Source organism: Canis lupus, chromosome 24, assembly GCF_011100685.1.
Source record: "Canis lupus familiaris isolate Mischka breed German Shepherd chromosome 24, alternate assembly UU_Cfam_GSD_1.0, whole genome shotgun sequence".
Classification (NCBI taxonomy): Eukaryota; Metazoa; Chordata; class Mammalia; order Carnivora; family Canidae; genus Canis; species Canis lupus.
The window spans coordinates 25,150,618-25,173,503 of NC_049245.1; the positions used below are offsets into that span (position 1 = coordinate 25,150,618).

Below are 22,886 nucleotides of genomic sequence, written 5' to 3' on the forward strand. Positions count from 1 at the left end.
TTAGAATACATCAAATAACAAACTCTAAATTAAAATTAAAAGGTACCCTTTAAGGGAAGCCAAAAGGAACACCAGTAATGAACAAGGCTACCACATATTAGTTTTCCCTGAACCAAAATATATGGTAGGTTTGATAGGTTAAGTCTTAAGGTTATTTAAGAGGAAAATAACCCAAACACTCAAAAATATAAGATTGCTACTTAGAAACAAGTCAATTTGGTTAAGACTTTGGAAATTTATCTCAGCAGAGAGAACCAGATGATAATCCATGATTTGTTACAATCAATTCCTCATGAGGCTATTTTAGTAACTCACAATTTATTAATTCTAAAGTAGGTGGAGTCAAGTCTATTTAAAGTTTTCTATAATCATTAAATTTTAAAGGGATTTAAGAGCAAATATATCTACACATTAATATAATTACTGCTCCATTCTTAGTTATGGGATACTAAAATGAAAACTTACATATCCACATTAATTTAACATAGTTCAAATTACCAAATGTTAATAAATTTGACATTAGCATAAGTTGCAAAAGCTTTACAAAAGCTCAAAGTGCTAAAGAAAAAAAAATAGGGACAACAGCTACCTCACGGGGCTCTTGTCTTTTCTGAATGGACTTTTGCTTCGGGAGCGTCGTCTGCTGCAAAGTTAAAAAGTTTCAGAAATTACCCAAACAAGTACATCACATTAGTTCCTTGAAAAACAATTTAAACAATTCAGAAGTATGTTTAAAAACCTTAATTTGATGCTATGAGGCAACCCAATCTTTCCTCGGATGGCACTGTTAAATTTTGGTCCGGAGCTAAAAAGGAAACACAAAATTACACTAGTTACAGGGTTAGGGTCTTGCTAAGATCGCGTTCATGCGCTCTCCAGCAAGTTTAACATTGTTTAGGCTGATTTTTTTCCACCTCAATTATGAAGAGGAAATAAAGACTTTTTTTTCTTAACTCTATCCCAGGCAAACTGCTCTTATAGTTATCCATCCTGGACCACTGAGAGGTGCCGAGACCAAAGGTTACAGCCTCAATATTAAGATTCTGAAAATTCTTTCATGTTTAGTCTATATTTTCTTAATTACACGTTTTTGAATACATTCCTGAGATTTAAAAAAGTGAAAATAAATCACCCTCAACTTCCCTCACACCAGAAGTAACTACAATTAACAATTTGGTGTGTATCTTTGCAGATTTGTTCCCAAGAATATATGTATTTATATGTACGTACATACACAACATTCATACATACGTTTTGTTTGAGGTTTTTTTTTGTTTGAGTTTTTAAAAGGGGACTATAATTATTATCTTAAAACTCGAACTTTTCAATTTAACAGTAAATCTCAGAGACTGCATGAAAGCAGTTTTCATGTCATACTTCACTTCTTTCTGCCAAAACGTTCCATAGTAAAGATGTAAAGTTAATATTTCAAAAGGTTTTGTGAACTTGATGTAATAAATCAATGTTTTCAAAAGAAATGATAAAATTATTCTAAGATCCAGTTTTATTCTTAGTTGAAAAAAGGCCCAGGGCAGCCCGGGTGGCTCAGCGGTTTAGGGGCGCCTTTGGCCCAAGGTGTGATCCTGGAGACAAGGGATTGAGTCCCGTGTTGGGCTCCCTGCATGGAGCCTGCTCTCCCTCTGCTTTATGTCTCTGCCTCTCTCTCTGTGTCTCTCATGAATATAGAAGTAACATCTTAAAAGAAAAAAAAAGAAAGAAAGAAAGAGAGAGAGAGAGAGGGAGGGAGGAAAAGAAAGAGGAAAAGAAAAAGAAAGAAAAAGAAAAAGAAAAAAAGGAAAGAAAAGAAAAAGGCCCAATAGTTTTGGGACTTTATTTTTAAAGACCAAATTAACTTAAAGGGACAGGTCATATGTCCCTTAGTGCTCATCCTACTCTCCTTTTTAATAAGGATAGCAAAATCAAAGTAAGTGGTATGTGATCAATGTTTGGACTCGTTTTTCATGGACTCATACCTGAAACACCCAAGCAGCTCCAAATAAAATTTTACGGTAAATGGGTCCTTCATAATTCAGACTAACAGTCACAATTAATAAATTAAAGATCACATGAAACCACACATAAGAACTAAATCATTTTTAAGTCAGACCAGGATTATAGGATGCCTTCAAGTATTCATCACTCAAGAGACAAAATAATATACAGAATTTATTAAGGTGATCCTTTTCCTATTTAAATTCCATAAGAACAAGTATGGTAAATCTTAACATATTAGACAAAAAACAGAATTAATCAGTAAGAATTAAAATATTGTGGTCCTCTTTCAGCTCTTAAAAGCTTTGTGAAATAAGGAGCTACGAGGAACTCAGTAAACAAGTTCAATCCCCACCCCCAAAGGTTAAAGAGCCAGGATCAGAATCCCAAAGTGTTACTAACTTTAATGGCTTCAAATAATACCCAAACATTTCATGAATAGTATTGTAGGTCCTTTATTTTCATTCTCTTGTTAATTCAATACTCATTAAGTTCACTTGTCAGTTGTTACCTTTTTTTTAAAAGGTGACAAATCAAAACTTAGAGTGTTAACTTGTCCCCGTGAAAGAGTCAAAACTCTTAACCCAGATGTCTTTTTGAATTTTACCTTCAACCATTCAAGTTATCAAGGCTAATTTTAATACCTCTCCCCCAGTTTATTTACAGTAACATATTAAGAGGGAATATCATAAAGCTCTAAGGACTGCTACATTCAATCCTTGTTTTGTAAGAGATGTAGGTAGATTCCTTCCAAACATGGTTTTTTAAATGACTAAAGTAAAATATGTTTCCAACTTGTTAATTACATTCAAACTTCCATAGTTTCATTTTAGTGTTTTATGATTTTTAAAAATCTTAAATATAAATGTGATGAGCTCCAAAATTCATCATCATAAAGGAGCATACATCAAATTCACAAAGGGTCTGTCATTTCAGCTGAAAACAGCCAGACAAGATTAATTAAATATTTGACTAAATATACATATTTATAACATATCTATTTGAGCTTTAGAATTTTAAATTTATGTTCAGTAAAAAATATTTGAAATAGCTCATATACTTTTAAGCTTTCAAATATTTGTCACTACCACCCATATCAAATCTTTTAAGCACTCTAATGCTTTGGTTTAATTTGGACCAGCATACAGTTAAAATATTTTAGATGGAATAACAGAAAATAATCTGTATGCCTAGTAAAACAAAAGTTATGTATTGGTCCACACACTGTATTCCTAATTTGCTAGTGTTTTCAATGCCAATATCCTCATTTAATGCTTTTTAATTAGGAATATTGAAAAACAAAATTTTACAAGGCAAATTACTCAGGTTAAATTGTTTTCTGGATACTCAGAATGATTCTTAAACCAAAATCATCATAATTATAGTTACATACTAAGGACTTCTGTAGCGGCCTCTGAATCTGCGATCTCGACTTCTTGAGCGGCTCCGTCTCCTTTCTTTGCTCCTACTTCGCTTCCTTTCGCGACTTTTGCTCTTTTTCCTTTCTCTATCTCTACTTCGTTTCCGTTCCTTACTTTTGCTTCTTTTTCGTTCATGACTACGACTTCTGCTCTTGCTTTTTTTCCTCCTGAGAAGAAAAAAATTACCATTATCTTGCCAGTTTAAAAAACTGCCAAAATATACTTCCTTTTATGGTCAGAAATCTTTTAATCTTTTTGTAAATTTATTTTGCTATTTTTACTATTATACAATGATACATAATCATACCTATGGAAAAATAATTCCTAGGTAAGGTAAATAGCACCCCACCTTTGCCTTCTACTACTGAAAATCAGCCAGCAGTCAGTTGACAATCAGTTGAAAGCGGGAACTATAATGATCTCTCCTGAGAGTCAGTTACAGCTTTAACAAGGAAATCATTTGTTGGGAGGTAGATGATCAAAACCTGAACTTTTAAATCTTTGACCAATATATAACTGGCCACAGTAATAAAAGTTACAATAGACTATGTTAACATTTAAGTAAGTGGGCCATATATAAATATTTTTATTAAAAACACTAATTTCCCTTCGTGAGCCATTTTGACCCAATTTATACATATAAAGAATGAGTATTTTATACCTCAAAGGGTCATACCAGCATCAATATTTTGGTTTTCATGGGCACACAATAAAACTAATGCAATAAAATGCATTCCGACACACCTAGATTTTTGTGACCTTTTCACATACTTTCTATTTAAAGTTACAAGGAGTACACCAGAAAATGGAGCATGCCAGTTTATACAAGCCTGTGGGGTGCAATCAAAAACAAGGATCACCACCTTTATTAATCTTTATAAAATCTCAAACTCTGAAAGGTAAAAAAGCCAGTCAGTCATATCTTTCTGTTCATTTGTTTTTTTCACAGTATACCACCCATCCATTTTGTAATTAAATCTTACCATCTGTACCTCTGTGTCATCACCCAAATTTTAGAGGTGCCTTCAGATATTTCAATATAAATTGAAAGACATTTCAAAATAAACTTATTCCACTAAAATGTCAATTTGTAGTGGCTAAAAAGATACTTAAACATTTTGACAACTCTACATCATTTGGAAAATTTAATTAAACTGTTTAGTCCTTATCAAAAGCAAAGTTAGCACAAGAGCAATTGAAGTCTGCCTCAGAGAACCTGTAAGCAGGTCATCTTAGAGTGCATTGAAAATAGAAAATGAAGACACCCACCTTCTGGAATCTTGAAACCCACACTCCAATCACAAGGAGATGTAGAGCTTTCCAAGGAGGCAGAAACTTTGTCTAAAATTTCAAGATAATCCACCTGACTGTCAGAAATGTATATGCTAGGTAGCACATGACAGAAAATTAGGCTACACTCATTATTTATATAGAAGTCATCAAAGCAATGCCCAGAAGGGCAACAGATTACATTCCAACTTTGTTGCCTGGAACACCTTACACTATGTCTTAGCCTAAAGAATTCTGTGAGATAGCTATAATCAAAAGTCCTACATATAATCAATCAGAGGACAAAGTAAAAAGTAACTCCATCCCCCACAAAAAGGACAAAGTATTGCTTTATTTTTGGCCCACAGCAGAGAGGCAGCCAACCTCCCAATCTACCTCTTTTTAGGCCCAAAACTTATTCTGCCAAAGGAAAGGACTGGAAAATTGGAGAGCTAACTTCAACTAAAGGTCTTCCTAGAACTTTTTTCAAATGAGTCCCCACCCACATCTGAAGGCAACCCCAGACAGGTAAAAAGACAGCAACATACTAAGACATTCAGAAGCACGATCCTCTTCATAAAAGCCCAGACAAAAATTTAAGAAAGCAATATACTTCTCTATAACAAATTGCAGCTTGAAAGAACATTAAGTTAACTAAAGAAGGGTTATCAAAATCCACACTAATAGTCAAATCCTGTTACAACTTAAAAGGGACTTTCCAAAGTCTTTAGTGGCAGTGGAATTTTGTACTGAACATCATTGAAGTAAATGGTCCACTGGGCTGGGCCTTTGGACTTTTTGGTTATATGGCCTCTGCTGTAAAGGTGTTTTGCTATAACTGGATTTGACCTCTTCCATGTAAGAAGATCTAAAATTTAAATGCAAAGTACTCTGGAAAATAAGAAAAAAAATAGAAAAGTCATTTATTCCAAAATTTATAGATAATCCACACACAGTAGCCAATATATTTCAACTGTGTCATTTTATTGTTATCCTTTTTTGAGAAATTCCTAAAGAGCTTAACTGAATGAATGGACACTGGTTTAGACTTTCCAAAAATGGTTATACTAACAAATAATATTCCCATGAAGGCAAGCTCAAATACTTAAAAGGTATACTTTGAGATCTTGCCATACTTAGGGGTATAGCTCTTCAGAAAGTAGGCTAATTGATAAACAATTTGTGTTATTATTAAACGTAGTTCTTTTTATTACTACCAAAATACAACTGAGTGTATGTATTGAGAATACGAACTATTTTTTAAAGAAAACATTTATTAATTAGTCAACTCTCAATTTCTCAGAATATCCATTTTCTTACTACCTTAAAACTATATCCCAACACTCGATTGCTTTTCAGACAATGAAGTTTAAGGATGAAAAATGCAACATGGCACTTTCCTTTAAGAGAATTCATGCAGAACACTGTATTTGTTTTACATTTTATCTAACCTTAAATATGAAAACTTTCTAGATAACCGTAAAATTAATTTGAAAGATTAATTCCCTTTAGAAAAATGGGTAACAATTTCCTGATTGAACAAAAAAGCCATTTATTTAAGCAACTTTAACAGAGAATGAGAAGCAGGACAGAAATAACTTGTACATTTGAAAAGATACTAAATGGTATTTGGGATGTTCCCTTAAATTGGCTATTCTATAGCTAATTAAAGAAAATTAATCCATTCTTCTATTCAGTATCCTAAGACTCTTTACATTAGATAAAGACCACAAAGCATCAGTCATGGGAGCTTAGTGCTAAATTTCCTATAAAAGCTTGGCAGCCTTAATGAGCTTAGATGCAGGATGAAAACAAGTATAAACTGGAGATTGAGTTAGTAGCAAGGAGTGACATCTGAGAATGGTGGAACAAAGAAAACTGTGCCCAAAGTGCATGTCCTCATCCTTTTGGCACTTAGGGTGAGGTCTTTACCCACACAAAAGGCCTAATCCTAGATTGGATAATTTTAATTTATTTGGATACTCCTTCCTAGGTTTTCATTATGAAATGGCAATTAGAACCATTAATCAGAAAACTTACTTTGGTAAAAGGTCTAAAACCGGGTGATGTTAAACCATGCAATTGGTTGACTGCCTCAAACCGTAATAATTCAAGACTAAACCCAATGTGATTAATTCCTGCAATCTTTTGTGATTAGTGAGGACTGTAACAGATCCTCTACCCCAGTTTGTACCCCCCAAAAGTATGACATTTTCTACAAATTGGATCATTTTAAATATAAGAATTTTAAAAATCAGCATAACAATGCCTAGATAATTCAATCTAAGAATTTCTCATCTATTTTGTGAAATTCAATCAACCTAACAAAGTTGCTGTGAGGATGTTGAGGTAGTGTATTACGAAGCACTTATTGAGCTCTTCTCATTAGGAAAAGAGCCAAAAAAAAAAAAAAAAATCAAATAAGGGGCCTATGTTACCATTCTTTGTTAGGTACTACAGGGTCATGTATGTGACAAATTATTTTAATGACATCACAAAAATAGGCTACTAAAACAATTTAATGCTTTTAACATGACCATATGATGTTAAGAATCATTAATTTTTAGAGCAGAAAGAATACTCCAAAAATAGGATTCAACCTTATAATGTGGTTCTGGTTTATACAGTCATTGAGACTTATATACTGTATTCTATACTAAAATTTAACACTGAGTTCCTGTTACGAGTTACTCATTTAACCTAGTAAACTGCATAAATATGCAGAATTTAAAACTCCATTTTCACTGTTTAAGTCTATTAGAGTTTAAAAAACTGAAGACATCAAAAACCATTTAAGAGGCACCTAAAAAGTACTTAAGTGTGCTCTATTACTACAAAAAGGGCCTTTAAACAGCAATGAGCATAATTCACAATTCTGACCCCTTCAGTTATTTAGAGCAAACAATACTTTCCACGAGTTAGTCATTTGTTACCTTTTTTTCCCTTCCTAACTGATCTTTAGTGGGTATGATAGTTTTATTGATAACACACCACCAAAATATTAAGCCAAACTTTAAAAACTTAAGACAAAAGACAAACTCTAATACAGGAACTCTTATCCAGATTGTTGTGAGTAGGCTTGGAGGGTAAGGTGTCCAAAAAAATCCCTGAAACTATATCCTGAAATCTAAGAAAGAATCCAGTTTCATATCCTCAAATAGTTTCTCATCCCTTCAGAAGGTAAAGAACGACTTTTCTAGGAGAGACAAGGAAAAGCTTCTGAAGAGAACTTTCAGTTTGATGCTATCGCCACAGGAACACAATTTAAGATCTCAATCACATAAAGGTCCCCCCACCCCAGGTCCCTTCTTATAACTTACTTTTTGCTACGTTCTTCATGGCCGTTTGCACTGCTCAACTTGTTCTCATCCTAAGCAGGGTTGATAGAAGAACATCATGAGGACGAAGTGGTAACATTTCAAGTTGTCAAAGGGTAAAGGGAACAGGAATAAGAAAATACAAAACAATTTTAAAACTAATTACTTATTTATAGTTTAACACGGAAGGCTATAAAAAAATTTAGATGGGTATGTGTTTAACCACTTTGTTGCTTACAATTAAGACATCAAGATACAAAAATAAAAATGCATATTAACATGTTAAATTTTACTTTTTTATATAGTTAGATATTAAGTTATCCAGATTTACAGTGTTGAAGTGGTTAAATAGAACTTCTATAAAACATGAATTAAGTCCTGTTTTGAGTTTTATTCCATGTGCTATGGTCCCTTTGGTCAGTACCATGGCTCTATTTCTGCCTAAGCCCCAAGTGGCCATGCTAGCAGCCAGCCACTATCGATTTCCTGTGACCGATGCCATTCCTGAGATCTTCGCCCATTTCCGTTGGAGGGTTGGGACTGTAAGAGCTTGATGCCACCTCTGTCACACATCTCGCCCTGAAGCAAACAGGGATTCACACTGCTTTAGTAATGTTGACTCCCAAGAACCCAAGAAAGTCAATTAATAATCCACCAGTCCAACCTAAACATTTCCTACTTCCATACCTGTTTACATGGAATTACATCCATGTTAAACTAAGACACAAGAATCTTAACATTAAAACAGAAAGTAGTTCTTCAAGAGTCTAAGCATTACAAAACTACATACACTATTTAAAGCTAAAAAGAATTCATCCAAATTGGTACCACATGGTCGTGCTATACACTCCAACAAAACAAATGTATTATTTTAAAAGGTTTAGCGCAATGTTTATTTTTAAAGTTTGATTACATCAGTTATAGAAGTATAAGTGCTAACTTACAAAGCTTACAGTTTGCGACACCAGTGATAATGCATGCATACTGCTATTTTCACCACCAACTGGTGAAAGAATGAAAAGACACTTTACTTTTTATACTGTGATACTGAAATGGGTCAGACTATACTATTAGCCAAAATAATTCCTTTGTAGCTTTTAGTGTGAAATATTATGGCAGGGACTAATTAAAAAAAAAAAAAAAAAAACAATACGGAGGACAGTAAAACCGTCATCAAGTGACTCTAAATTGTGATACTGTCTCCTTTGCCTTTAAAAAAATTTCTATTCAGGGATCCAAGAATTTTAGTAATTTTTAACAGAGCAGCAGTTCAATACCTGCCTGTTTCAATATTTACTATCACCAGTCAATATATATATATACATATATATATATAGAAAAAATTTAAATCTCACCCATTTCTTCTTGTAAAACTTATTTAAAAGATTTGCTTGCCACAGACTGGTTATGCTTGGTTATTCTTGGACCCCTGCTAGTTTCCCAAACCACTACATTCACCTTTTTGCTATACCAAACTGGAGCTGGTAATTCTTAGTTGAGTCATTTTACCTAGGGGACCACGGTACAGCGATAAGTCACTCAATTACTACCTTATGATTGACAGTTCACACTGGAATCAAAGGTGAATTCATGGGAGTAGAGGTGAGATATCGTTAGGCAAGTCTACAAAGAGAGATAGATGGGCATTTATTCATCACGCTGAAGTGAAACTACTGCACAATATTATTACATCAATAGCATATATTTACTTTTGTAAGTTACACGTAATGCATCTCTGACAAGATAAATCAAGAGGGCTCCGGGGAGGTTAGTTTACATTTCAGCAGTAGTTTCGTGATAATGCTAAATTAAGAAATATATAAACCTCACCGACATGTTTTTTCTCACCTTCTTGTAAGGAGCCTCAAGCATTGCTTCAATATCAATATCGTCTGCCATTTTCTCTAAACGCCTAGAAAATAAGAAAGATAATTCAGTGAGTAAACGTTTTCCAATTCTGCTCAATTTCCTTCTTATCCGACAAACTCCAAAACTTAAGAAAAGCCTACAAAAAGACCTGGAATGACTGAGGTGGCACGATGCACTTTACCAGGCTCGGTAACTAAATCTGAATTATCTCCAAAACCGAATACAAGGCATTAAATATACGATAAAGAAAAAAAAGCGCCCACAATTAACTCCAAAAACAGAACCCGCGCGCCTCGAGTGAGAGCGCCTCTTTCCGCGCAAAACCCGCGCTGCCATTTTAGGGGCAAAGGGAAACTCCCTCGGTTGGGAGGGGTTGTGTGCCATGGTAGCGTTCGGCTGGCGCCATGTTGGGAGGTCGCGGCCGGCCAGGCCTCGAAGGGACCGGTCGCCATCCGCCCGACGCCTCTCTGGGGTCCCTGCCACCCAAGAACCCTGAAATACACACGAAAAGAATATAAGGGCGCGGTCGCCTAAATGGAACCGATCCCCCCCCCCCACCGCCATCGTTATAGATCGCCTGAGTGTCCCTCAAAACAGCCGAAAACCAAGCCTCCGAAAACCTCTGGCAATACACAGGCCCGCGACATCTCCTTACCTGTGCGGGCTTTCGGGCCCCTGGGGTGCTTGTATTCGGGAAGAGGGGGGCTGCTGCTGCTGCTGCCGCCGCTGTTGCTACTGTTAAGCCGCTAGGCCCAGGCCACGGTACCGCCCAGCCCGAATTTCGGGCTCCGAGGGCGGATAGGCCCGAGCGAATCTAAAAGAAACAATGGGATTAGAGGAGCCCGCGCGGAAGTTCAGGACGGCGGCTTCGGCAGCTCAGGATCCACCCCTGCGACAGCTTCGGCAAGCTCTGTGAAATGGCGGCCGCTGCTTCCTCGTACTCACATCCACCAACACACATACACACACACAAACACACGGGGCCTCACAGAGCTCCCAGCACGGGCTCTCGCGAGAAGCTGTCCCTAGTTCCAGACCGGAGCAGCCAAAATATCGCGAGACGTAAGCACGGCCCCAGCGACCATGGCCCAATCTCGCGCAATGATTGCGCCACAGATATTCCCATCCCCCACTTAGAGCGGCGCCTTTGACACCCTCTCCACATAGACGTCCGTATCTCGCGAGACCGCGCAAGAAGCTAGAGCAAAGACAGTTGGTACACTTCCCGTCAATCTTTCTAAAAACTGAACGCTGAGTGGAGCTCGGTGGTTTCCTCCTCCTTGTGGCGCCTCCTCACAGCTATCTGAAGGTTTCTCTCCCAGAGCTGACCGCCGCTCCCCTCCCCCGGGCCTCCCACCCTGGTGTCTGTCAAGGTCGCCATAAAGCAATTTGTCCATATGGCGACAGAATATAACGAAAACTGCCCTCTATAGATTAACCTCCAAGGGTGAAAAAGTGAAAAGCGTGTAAGAAAGAAGCCAAGAGGAGACTGTAGGGGGCTATGGGTGTAGAATAAAAATTAGATTCTCCGGCCTTTTGGAGCCAGTGGGCTACGCTCGGCTGACTAAACACCCTTGGAAATAGTGGAGAAAGGCAAAGAGAAGGTGAAGAAACAAAGTGCTTCCCTTGGCAATGGATCAGCTTTGTGCCTCGGATTTGATACTCCGGCCTTGTGTCAGGGTTCCTATTGTTTTCTTCAAAAATGTCCCCCATTCCCCGGGTACTTGACTTCTAGCCCTTCAAGTTTCCCAGATACCTGACAGTATAAAAACATCACATTTCTCTGGTCAACACTGAAAAAGAAGAGGCAGCCGAGAGGTTGTTGACTATAGGCTTTCTCCTCCATGATAAAAATATTTGAAAAAAAATTTTTTTGAAAAAGTTAAGAGGACTTAAGGGGGGAAAAATCTTACAGTTAAGTCTATTAAGAGCTTAATGATTGAGGGTAAAGATAGACATGAGAGATAATTTGGCTCTTGTAGCTGCTCCAACACCTTGTGACCTTGGACAAGTAAATTAATCTCTCAAAGCCTATCCTCCATTTCCTTTTATGAAGAAGGGAGGCGGTAGCATAATTACTAGGCTAAGCTTCGTGAAACTGACCTAAGCTGATAATGCTCACTGTTGAATTCTCAGTGTTTAGTTAGCTTGGTGCCCAGCCAGGTGGACACTCAATAAGTGAATGAAGACCTCCTAGAAGCATAGTGACGATTAAATGAGATAATGTCCATAAAGTACCTGGCAAATATTTAATTCTCAGAAAAGGTAACTTGTTATTGCTGAATAATTATTTAGTGGAAATGTATCAAGGGCCTTTACATTTCTGGTTAATTTTCCACACAGGTGTTCCTCTGAAAGGATTAATAGATGTTGCATAGTGATATTACCTTACTGCTTCCTCTGAAAATTCAGATCCTCTTTCAAATTTTTTAAGTAATAAGGGACGCCTGGGTGGCTCAGCGATTGGGTTGTGATCCTGGAGTCCCGGGATCCAGTCCCACATTGGGCTCCGTGCGAGGAGCCTGCTTCTCCCTCTGCCTGTGTCTCTGCCTCTCTCTCTCTCAGTGTCTCTCATGAATAAATTAATCTTCCAAAAAAAATTTTTTTTGTGTTGAAAATCACAGAACTGCTCAAGCTAACAAAAAAACAAAGCTAACTTTTGCCTTCTTTTTGCCCCTTTAGTTCTATTATTGTGACTTGTTAATTGTGCAAATGTCAAAGCATAAAGATGGCCCCTTACTAATTTTTTAGTTTGGGAATATGACAACACAAAATTTGACTTTAACTTCTAGACTTATTTGGGAATAGGAAAGTTTTAAGCTTTCAATCACTTGATTATTGAATATTTCTCTCTTTTTTTAAGATTTTATTTATTCATGAGAGACACAGAGAGGCAGAGACACAGGCAGAGGGAGAAGCAGGCCCCATGCAGGGAGCCCAATGCAGGACTCAATCCCAGAACTCCAGGATCATGCCCTGAGTCAAGCCAGGGTGTCCCAATTATTGAGTATTTCCTAAATTATTTTCTGCTCAAGGATGATCAGAGTGAACTTGGAAGTTTATTTTTTTTAAAAAGATCTTATTTGTTTATTTGAGAGAGCAGAACAAGAGAGAGCACGAGAGGAGAGACAGAGAGAGGGAGAAGCAGGCTCCTCACTGAGTGGGGAGCCAGATGGGGGGGCTCAATCCTAGGACCCAGGAATCATGACCTGAGCCAAAGTCAGATGCATAACCAACTGAGCCACCCAGGTTCCCCGAACCTGGAAATTTAGAGCACAACCAAGAAACACCAGCTGGAAAACTTTGACTCTAAAACAAAGTATTTTTGGGATTCCTGGGTGTCTCACCAGTTGGGCATCTGCCTTTGGCTCAGGGCTTGATCCTAGCCCCAGGATTGAATCCCTCATCGGGCTCCGGGGGAGCCTGCTTCTCCCTCTGTCTATGTCTCTGCCTCTCTCTGTGTGTCTCTCATGAATAAATATATAAAATCTTTTATGAATATCAAATAAAATCTTATTTTTAAGATTTTGTTTATTTATTCATAGAGACACACAGAGAGAGGCAGAGACACAGGCAGAGGGAGAAGCAGGCTCCACGCAGGAAGCCCGATGTGGGACTCGATTCCGGGTCTCCAGGATCACACCCCAGGCTGCAGGTGGCGTTAAACCACCGCGCCACCGGGACCGCCCTCAAATAAAATCTTTATTTAAAAAGTATTTTTATGTTTAAAAGCAAATATTGAAGGACACCTGGGTGGCTCAGCGGTAGAATGTCTGCCTTCAGCCCAGAGCATTATCCTGGAGTCCCACATCCGTCTCTCTGGATGGAGCCTGCTTCTCCCTCTGCCTATGTCCCTGTCTCTCCGTGTCTCTCAGGAATAAAAAAAAATAAAAAAAAAAAAGACTCAATTTTAAAATTTCATTTATGAAGCTAAAATTCTAAAATCACCTTCATTTTATCCATTGAGTTAAATTCAAGTTGAACAGACTACACTCTCAAAAAAATTAGTCCTATTTATGTTAGACAAATTTCCTTAAATTTAGTATGCTTGGATCTTTTTTTTAAATATTTTATTTATTTGACAGAGAGTGAGCAAGCAAGTAGGGGCAGAGGTAGGCAGAGGGAGAGAGAAGCAGGCTCCCCCCAGAGCAGGGAGCCTAATGAGGGGCTCGCCCCAAGCCAAAGGCAGATGCTTAAGCAACTGAGCCACCCAGGCACCCCTGGATCTTTTTTCTTTTCTTTTTTTTTTTTGGTATAAGTTCTATACCCAATGTGGGACTTCAACTCAGCACCCCAAGATCAAGAGTTGCACACTCTACTGACTGAGAAAGCCAGGCACCCCCTTTTGTCATTTTAACATGTTCTGTTATTTTTTAGCACTTTAAAACTATCCCAAATAGGTAAATAATTCATCTAAATCCAAGAAATTAAAATTATAAATATAGGAGTATCTGGCTGGCTCAGTTAGTAGAGCATGCAATTCTTTTTGTTTTTATTTTTTAATAAAGAATTTATTTATTTATTCATGAGAGACACAGAGAGAGAGAGAGAGAGAGAGAGGCAGAGACACAGGCAGAGGGAGAAGCAGGCTCCATGCAGGGAGCCTGATGTGGGACTCGATTCAGGGTCTCCAGGATCACGCCCTGGGCAGAAGGCGGCTCTAAACCGGTAAGCCACCTGGGCTGCCCAATTCTTTTGTTTTTAAAGATTTGATTTATTCGAGAGAGAGAGGGACAGAGACAGAGTGCACAAGCAGGAAGAGAGGGAAAAGCAGGCTCACCGCTGAGCAGGGAGCTGGTCATGGAACTTGATCTCGGGACTCTAGGATCATGACCCGAGGTGAACACAGACGCTTAACCAACTGGGCCACCCAGATGCCCCTCAGCATGTGATTCTTAGAGTTGTAAGTTTAGCCCCACATTGGATGCAGAGATTACATCCAATGTAATATTTATTTTATTAAATAAAATCTTTAAAAATAAAAAGAGTCAGATGCTCAACTGACTGAGTCACCTAGATGCCCTAAAAATGAAATATTAAAAAAAAAAAGAAAATTACAAATATAGTCTGCCGGGATGCCTAAGTAGCTCAAGTGGTTGGGCGTCTGCCTTCGGCTCAGGGCGTGATCCTGGAATCCAGGATTGAGTCCCACATTGGGCTCCTTGCAGGGAGCCTGCTTCTCCTTTTAAAATCTTAAAAAAAAAAAAATACTGTCAGCCTTAAAATTTTTTCTTTTTTAGATTTTATTTATTCATTCATGAGAGACACAGAGATAAAGAGCCAGAGACATAAGCAAAGGGAAAAGCAGTCTCCATGCAGGGAGCCCGATGTGGGACTCGATCTCGGGACCCTGGCATCATGCCCTGAGCCCAAGGTAGATGTTCAACCTCTGAGCCACCCAGGTGTCCCAAAATTTCTTAAAATTTTCTGATTGTAATCCAACTAACATCACAAATCTCAATTACTCAGTAATATTTAACTAGAATTGTTAGTATGCAAAAATCTCTTAAACATTACAGTTTAGTTATAAATATATACAAAGGACTCTTAAACTTAATATTAAAGTTTTTAAGGGGTGCCTGGGTGGCTCAGTCAGTTGAGTGTCTAATTTCTGCTCTGCTCATGATCTTGGGGTAATGAGATCCAGCCCCACATCCAGCTCCATGCTCAGCAGGGAGTTTGAAATTCTTTCCCTCTCCCTCTGTCCCTCCCACCCCACTTGCACGTGTGCTCTCTCTCTCTTTCTAAAAATAAATAAAATCTTTTAAAAAATGAATATAAAAGTTTTAAGACAATATATCTATATTTAAATTTAAACATCTCTGTATAAAAAGCCACCCATAAGAGAAAGAATTTATTATCTCAAAAATTCGTGATTGACATTCCAAAAGAATGCAGTCATGAAAAATAAAAAATAAAAAATAAATAAAAATAAAAAGAATGCAGTCATGCAGACACTAACTCAGAAGACTAAGGTTCCTTTTTGGCCAGAGTTTTTGACCTGGACCAAAGACTGCAGTTGCATAGTATGCCTGATAGTTTCCAGCAATATTCTCGAGCCACTGACAGGCACAATGAACCTTTTTTTCCCCTAAGTCATTATTACAGCAAGAAATGCAAGCCTCTCCATACAGATGGAATTAATTTTGCCACCCACATTTGGGTGTATGAAATTATCATTTTCCTCCTTAATACTTGATTGTCTAATCAATTTACTGATTGAATTTGGCATTTGTTTCAAATACTTGTCTGTCTACTGGCCATAATGTCAGGAGCATTGTAGTGACATATCCCAAAGGAATTTTCATCAATCTGAGAATGATTATTTCTTAAAAGAAGAGGAGATTTTTCAGGGATACATCACTAGCCATTTATTTCAGGCTGATACCATGAGCTGCAAGTCTCATAATAATTTTGCTTGGGGATGCCTGGAGTGGCTCAGCAGTTGAGCTTTTGGCTCAGGGCGTGATCCTGGAGACCTGGGATGGAGTCCCACGTCAGGCTCCCTGCATGGAGCCTGCTTCTCCCTCTGCCTGTGTCTCTGCTTCTCTCTCTCTCTCTCTCTCTGTGTGTGTGTGTGTGTGTGTGTCTCTCTCTCGTGAATAAATAAATAAAATCTTTAAAAAAAAGAAAAGTTTCCAGTTTAGTTAGAAAACACCTGAAGAAACAAAAATCATGTTCAAGATACTGTTCATTGGGGGAGTCTGGGTGGCGCTGTCGGTTAAGCATCCGACTATTGGTTTTAGTGCAGGTTCTGATCTCAGGGTCATGAGATCCAGCCTGCACAGCGCAGAGTCTGCTTAAAACCCTCCCTCTCCCTCTGTACCGCCCACCCTGTGCTCGTTCTCTCTCTCTCTCTCTTTATAATAAAATGAATCTGGGATGCCTGGGTGGCTCAGTGGTTGAGCATCTGCCTTGGGCTCAGGGTGTGATCCTGGGTCTGGGAATTGAGTCCCTCATCAGGCTCCCTGCAAGGGGCCTGCTTCTCCCTCTATGTCTCTGCCTCTCTGTGTGTGTTTGTCATGAATAAATAAAATCTTTACAAAAAATAAAATTAACCTTAGAAAAAACAAAACAAAACTCAAAATGACCTGGGCCCAAGGGTTACTGTGGGGGAGCTACTGGCCTGATGTAAAAATTTTCTTCCCCTCATCTTAGTGTGATCTGTTAGCAGATCTTTTTTCTTTTTCCTTTTCTAATATTTTTTTTCTTTATTTATTTATGATAGTCACAGAGAGAGAGAGAGAGGCAGAGACACAGGCAGAAGGAGAAGCAGGCTCCATGCACCGGAGCCCGATGTGGGATTCGATCCCGAGTCTCCAGGATGGGGACCTGGGCCAAAGGCAGGCGCCAAACCACCGCGCCACCCAGGGATCCCCTTTTTTTAAAAAATATTTTATTTATTTGAGAAAGAAGAGAGAGCACAACCAGGGGGAGGGGCAGAGGGAGAAGCAGACTCCCTGCCGAGCAGGGAGTCCAATGTAGAGCTAAATCCCAGGACCCTGAGATTATGAATTGAGCCAAAGGCAGATGCTTAACCAAGTGAGCCACTCAGACGCCCTAGCAGATTTTTTTTTAAAGATTCTTTATTATTTTAAAGTAATCTCTATATGAATGTGGGGCTTGAACTCACAACCCCAAGATAAAGTGTTGCTTGCTCCACCAACTGAACCAGACTGGTGCCCCTTTAATGCTTTTCAAAATAAATTACAGATATCAATACATTTATCAAACACTTCAGCATTTCATATTCCTAACTAGAGGTTAATAGTTTTTTTTAATGAGATAAATTTTATAGCAAAATTCACAAATCCTAACTGTACCAATAAATGAGTTTGACAAATGCATACAAATAAAGTAATACATAGGGCAGTACAGGTGGCTCGGTGGTTTAGCGCCGCCTTTGGCCCAGGGTGTGATCCTGGGGATCTGGGGTCGAGTCTCAAGTCAGGCTCCCTGCATGGAGCCTGCTTCTCCCTCTACCTGTGTCTCTTCCTCTCTCTCTCTCTCTGTGTCTCTCATAAATAAATAAATAAAATCTTTAAAACAAAACAGGGGCGCCAGAGTGGCTCAGTGGGTTAAGCGGCTGACTCTTGATTTCAGCTCAGGTCATGGATTTCAGGGTCCTGAGATTTAGCTCCACATCAGGCTCTGCACTCAGCGTGAAGTCTATTGGAGATCACGTCCTCACCTCCCTCTGCTCCTTCCCTTGCTCACATTCTTTTTTCTCTCTCTAAAATGAATAAATAAAATGTTTTTTTGAATAAATAAAATCTTAAAAAAAAAGTATCTGCTAACAGAGGCATCTGGCTGGCTTAGTTGGTGGAGCATTTGACTCTTGATCTCAAGGTTGTAAGTTCAAGTCCCATGCTTGTGTAGAGATTACTTCAAAATAATAAAAATCCTTTAAAAAAAAAATCTGCGAGCAGGTCACCCGGCGGGGAGGAAAAAAAAGGTCTTACATCAGGCCAGCACCTCCCCCAGAGCAGCCCTTGGGCCCAGGTCACTTCCCTATGAGCCTCACTATTTTCTGGGAAATGGTTTCAATATTAGGATAACCCTTTCAGGGATCCCTGGGTGGCGCAGCGGTTTGGCGCCTGCCTTTGGCCCAGGGTGCGATCCTGGAGACCTGGGATCGAGTCCCATGTCAGGCTCCCGGTGCATGGAGCCTGCTTCTCCCTCTGCCTGTGTCTCAGCCTCTCTCTCTCTCTCTGTGTGACTATCATAAATAAATTAAAAAAAAAAAAAAAGGATAACCCTTTCATTTGACTGGCAGACATTTATGGACATTTAACATTGGTCCTGGAGCAGAACAGGGTCTCATGTTACAGTCACTGCCTACTCTCCTTCCATGTCTCTTTTGCAGGGCCCAGAGGCAGAATGCTGTAGGGCTGAAACTGGCTCATGATTGAAGTCCAATAAATGGTGGTCGAGTGGAAAAAAAATCTGTTAATGGAAGCAAAAAGAAATGCAGTCAAACCTTAACATTGCAAAAGATTTGGGATTTAAGCAAATCTAGCAATAGGAAGATCCTGCTGACAAGGCATCACAAGATGGATATACACCTTGAAAATGTTGGATGAAAAACAAAAGCAACAATCCACAATGATTTTGAATGAGAGCATGTGATTACATGATATGAGTGAATGGGCTTATACAATGAATAGCCCAGAAAAAAAGGATGTATTTAGTAGGCTCATTCTTTTCTGGAGCTGGAAAAAATAGGTTCTTAACAATTATTTTCTGGAGGAGGCCCAAAGAAACATTATTTGTCTAAATATCTCTAAATAATTAGGTCCTATCTCCTTATATAAGTGAAGCATCTGAGTTGGAATATATGCAGCATGAACATGACTTGTATGCAGTGGTTGTAAAAGAGATAAGAGATGTCAGGAAGAACATGGAAAAAGTAGAACCCTCAGACCTTGCTGGTGTGAATGTAAAATGGTACAAGGCCCGTGGAAAACAGTTTGGTAGGGTTTTTGTTTTTGTTTTTTCTTTTTAAGATTTTATTTATTCATGAGAGACACAGAGAGAAAGGCAGAGACATAGGCAGAGCGAGAAGCAGGCTTCCCACAGGGAGCTGGATGTGGGACTAGATCCCAGGACCCTGGGATCATGTCCTGAGCCCAAGGCAGACACTCAACCACTGAGACACCCAGGTGTCCCAGTTTGGCAGTTTCTAAAAAAAGTTAAATATGGAATTACCATATGATCCAGTAATTCCACTCCTAGGTGTAGTTATGAGAATTGAAAATATGTTTTCAGGGACACCTGGGTAGCTCAGTGGTTGAGCCCTGGGCTTGGGGGGTGATCCCAGGAACCTGGGATCAAATCCCACATCGGGCTCCCTGCAGGGAGCCTGCTTCTCCCTCTGCCTATGTCTCTGCCTTTCTCTCTGTGTCTGTCATGAATAAATAAATAAAATATTTTAAAATATTTTTTTTCAGGGGCACCTGGCTGGCTCAGTCGGTAGAGCATGTGATTCATGATCTGACTAAAAAAAAGAAAAAAAATATTTTTTAAAGATTTTATTTATTCACAAGAGACACGGGAGAGAGGTGGACAGAGAAATAGGCAGAGGGAGAAGCAGACTCCATGCAGGAAGCCCGATGCGGGACTCAATCCCAGGACTCCAGGATCACACCCTGAGCCAAAGGTAGACACTCAACTGCTGAGCCACCCAGGCGTTTTCAAACAAATATGTTTTCTCTATATATGTTTTCAAACAAATAGTTGTACTCAAATTTTCATAGCAGTACTATTCATAATAGTCAAAAAATGAGCAGAATTCAAATGTTTATCAACTAATGAATGTATGTATAGGTTGTATACCTATACAATGGAATATTATTCAGCCATAAAAAGAAGTGAAATACTAATAGGTGCTACAAAGTAAATGAACCTCAAAAACACTGTGCTAAGTACCAAAAAAAAAAAAAAACAGACACAAAGGGTCACTCACATATGTAATATGAAACATTCAGAATGGGTAATTCCATAGAGATGGAAAACAGACAGTGGTTACCAGGGAGTGTGGTGAAGGAAGTATGGGGAATGAGTTTTTTTTTTTTAAGATTTTATTTATTTATTCATGAGAGACACAGAGAGAGAGACAGCCAGAGACACAGGCAGAGGGAGAAGGAGGCTCCATGTAGGGAGCCTGAGGTGGGACTTGATCCTGGGTCTCCAAGACCATGCCCTGGGCTGAAGGCGGCGCTAAACCACTGAGCCACCAGGGCTGCCCCGGGGAATGACTATTTAATGGGTATGAGATTTCCTTTGGGTATGATGAAAATATTCTGGGAACTAGCTAGTGATGATGGTTGCACAACATTGTGAATATAGTAAATGCCAAGTATTAGACACAATTGCATGGTTAGTGGTTAATATTATGTTATGTGAATTTTACCTCAGTAAAAAGGGAAAAAAAAAAGAAGGGATCTTCTATGGACCTCTAGAATCTAGAACAAGATGCTAGAGGGAGATAATGGAAATAAAAAGACCCCAAATCTCTGCTTTCTTGTATACATCTCTTAGCACATTATGGCTTCATTCTCCAGTTTCAGGATATTGAAATAATTCCTTAAACAAATATATACTGAAAAAAAAATTTTTTTAACTTTTATTTATGCATGAGAGACACAGAGAGAGAGAGAGAGAGAGGCAGAGACACAGACACAGGCAGAGGCAGAAGCAGGCTCCATGCAGGGAGCCTGATATAGGACTCGATCCCAGGTCTCCAGGATCATGCCCTGGGCCGAAGGCAGGCGCCAAACCATTGAGCCACCCAGGGATCCTTATATACTGAAATTTTACAGTGTGTTAGTCACTAAACTAGGCACTAGGAAAACAAACAATGGAGTACAAAACCAGTCATGGCCCTTGCCTTCCTGGAACTTAGAATCTATTTGGAGGAGGCAGGCATTGATCAAAAGACCGTATCTGGGGGATCCCTGGGTGACGCAGCGGTTTGGCGCCTGCCTTTGGCCCAGGGCGCGATCCTGGGGACCTGGGATCGAATCCCACATCAGGCTCCCGGTGCATGGAGCCTGCTTCTCCCTCTGCCTGTGTCTCTGCCTCTCTCTCTCTCTCTCTCTGTGACTATCATAAATAAATAAAAATTTAAAAAAAATAAAAAAAAAGACATATCTGTAAAAAGATGTGCAACTGTGATAAATGCTAAGAGAGGTTTATGGGGTTATGAAAACATCTTAAAGCTAGATTTAGCGTGAGAAGAGCGTTTAATAGGTGAAGAACCTTCCAGTCAAAGAACAGAGTATGTAAAAGGCCTTGTAACAGGAGGAAGTATGCTGTCTTTAAGGATCTGCCAGAATGTCATGTGGCTACAGCAAAGAAGCTTATGAAAAGCTAGACCATGCAGAGCCTTCTGACAGGTGAAGTGGGTCAGTTACTAGGTATTTTCGCACCTCCAAATCCACCCTCTGCTTTACAATTTTGGGGTTGGGATCTTATATTTCTCCTTTGAGTACTGGCTCTCTATTAAGGTCTCCAAATAGAGACTGCTAGAAAGGGCAGCCCGGGTGGCTCAGCAGTTTAGCGCTGCCTTCAGCCCAGGGCGTGATCCTGGAGACCTGAGATGGAGTCCCATGTTGGGCTCCCTGCAGGGAGCCTACTTCTCCTCCTGCCCGTGTCTCTGCCTCCCTCTGTGTGTCTCTCATGAATAAATCTTAAAAAGAGAGAGAGAGAGAGAGAGAGAGAGAGAGAGACTACTAGAAGAACACTGCAAGACTCAGGAGGAAGGATGGAAGCCTCCTTCCCATTTGCTTCCTGTTCCTATCTGTGGCATCCAGCAAAGCTTCTCCATTCCAGCAGTGGCAGTGCCTTCCTACTACAAGCAGCTGAATCAGAATGCAGTTTTCCCAAAACATACAGAACCAGTCTCATTGTTCCTTCTTCAGAGACACCAACACTGATCGTCCATTGTTTCCTATTCACAGGTCTGAGTTTCAACCCCACGGGGCTCTTCCTCTGAACTGAGAGACACTGGCACCTGCCAAGTAGCACCTCTTCTTCAGACATCTAAATTTCAGCTGTTTGCCTCCGCCCCCCCCCCCTTTTTCTAAGTTTTGTGTTTTAATAATTCCAACTTCTTCCCTTTGTTTCCTCAGCCCTAGTGGTGGTAGCTGTTCCTATAGTTACTACCACCATGATGTTAGATTTTTCCTTTTCTTCAGTTATGTAGTTAACAATCCATTATATTAAATCCTCTTTCTTTTTTTTTTCTAATATTTTATTTATTTATTCATGAGAGACACACAGAGAGAGAGAGAGAGAGGCAGAGACATAGGCAAAAGGAGAAGCGGGCTCCATGCAGGGAGCCCGATGTGGGACTTGATCCTGGACCTCCGGGATCACACCCTGAGCCTAAGGCAGACGCTCAACCGCTGAGCCACCCAGGCACCCCCAAATCCTCTCTCTTTAGTAACATGTTTTCTAGCTTTTAACATGAACCTGACTAATATGTAAGGATCCGATATTTACTCTTATAGATCCA

The 22,886-nt window shown here is 39.4% G+C and overlaps 1 protein-coding gene and 1 long non-coding RNA gene across 9 annotated transcripts in view; one reads left to right on the top strand and one right to left on the bottom strand.

Annotated features, from left to right (window-relative positions):
* The window catches only part of RBM39 (RNA binding motif protein 39), a 29,223-nt gene extending 18,370 nt beyond the window's left edge, over nt 1-10,853 (bottom strand). For 2 of the 8 annotated variants that reach the window (XM_038572154.1, XM_038572152.1), the window contains exons 1-6: nt 10,524-10,851; nt 9,848-9,911; nt 8,003-8,052; nt 3,386-3,580; nt 740-805; nt 590-643 (exon numbers count right to left, since the gene is read on the bottom strand). In XM_038572154.1, coding sequence (XP_038428082.1) covers nt 590-643; nt 740-805; nt 3,386-3,580; nt 8,003-8,052; nt 9,848-9,898 — 416 coding nt within the window. In that variant the 5' untranslated portion in view covers nt 9,899-9,911; nt 10,524-10,851. Of the gene's footprint in view, nt 1-589; nt 644-739; nt 806-3,385; nt 3,581-4,682; nt 4,761-8,002; nt 8,053-8,423; nt 8,579-9,549; nt 9,623-9,847; nt 9,912-10,523 lie in introns of those variants that run through there. The other 6 variants (XM_038572158.1, XM_038572153.1, XM_038572157.1 and 3 more) reach the window with 6 other exon arrangements.
* LOC111092104 lies at nt 10,178-19,222 on the top strand. The gene is made up of 2 exons (XR_005377800.1): nt 10,178-12,133; nt 18,735-19,222. It is a non-coding gene; the product is annotated as an uncharacterized LOC111092104 (long non-coding RNA).
* Nucleotides 19,223-22,886: the final 3,664 nt, after the last annotated feature.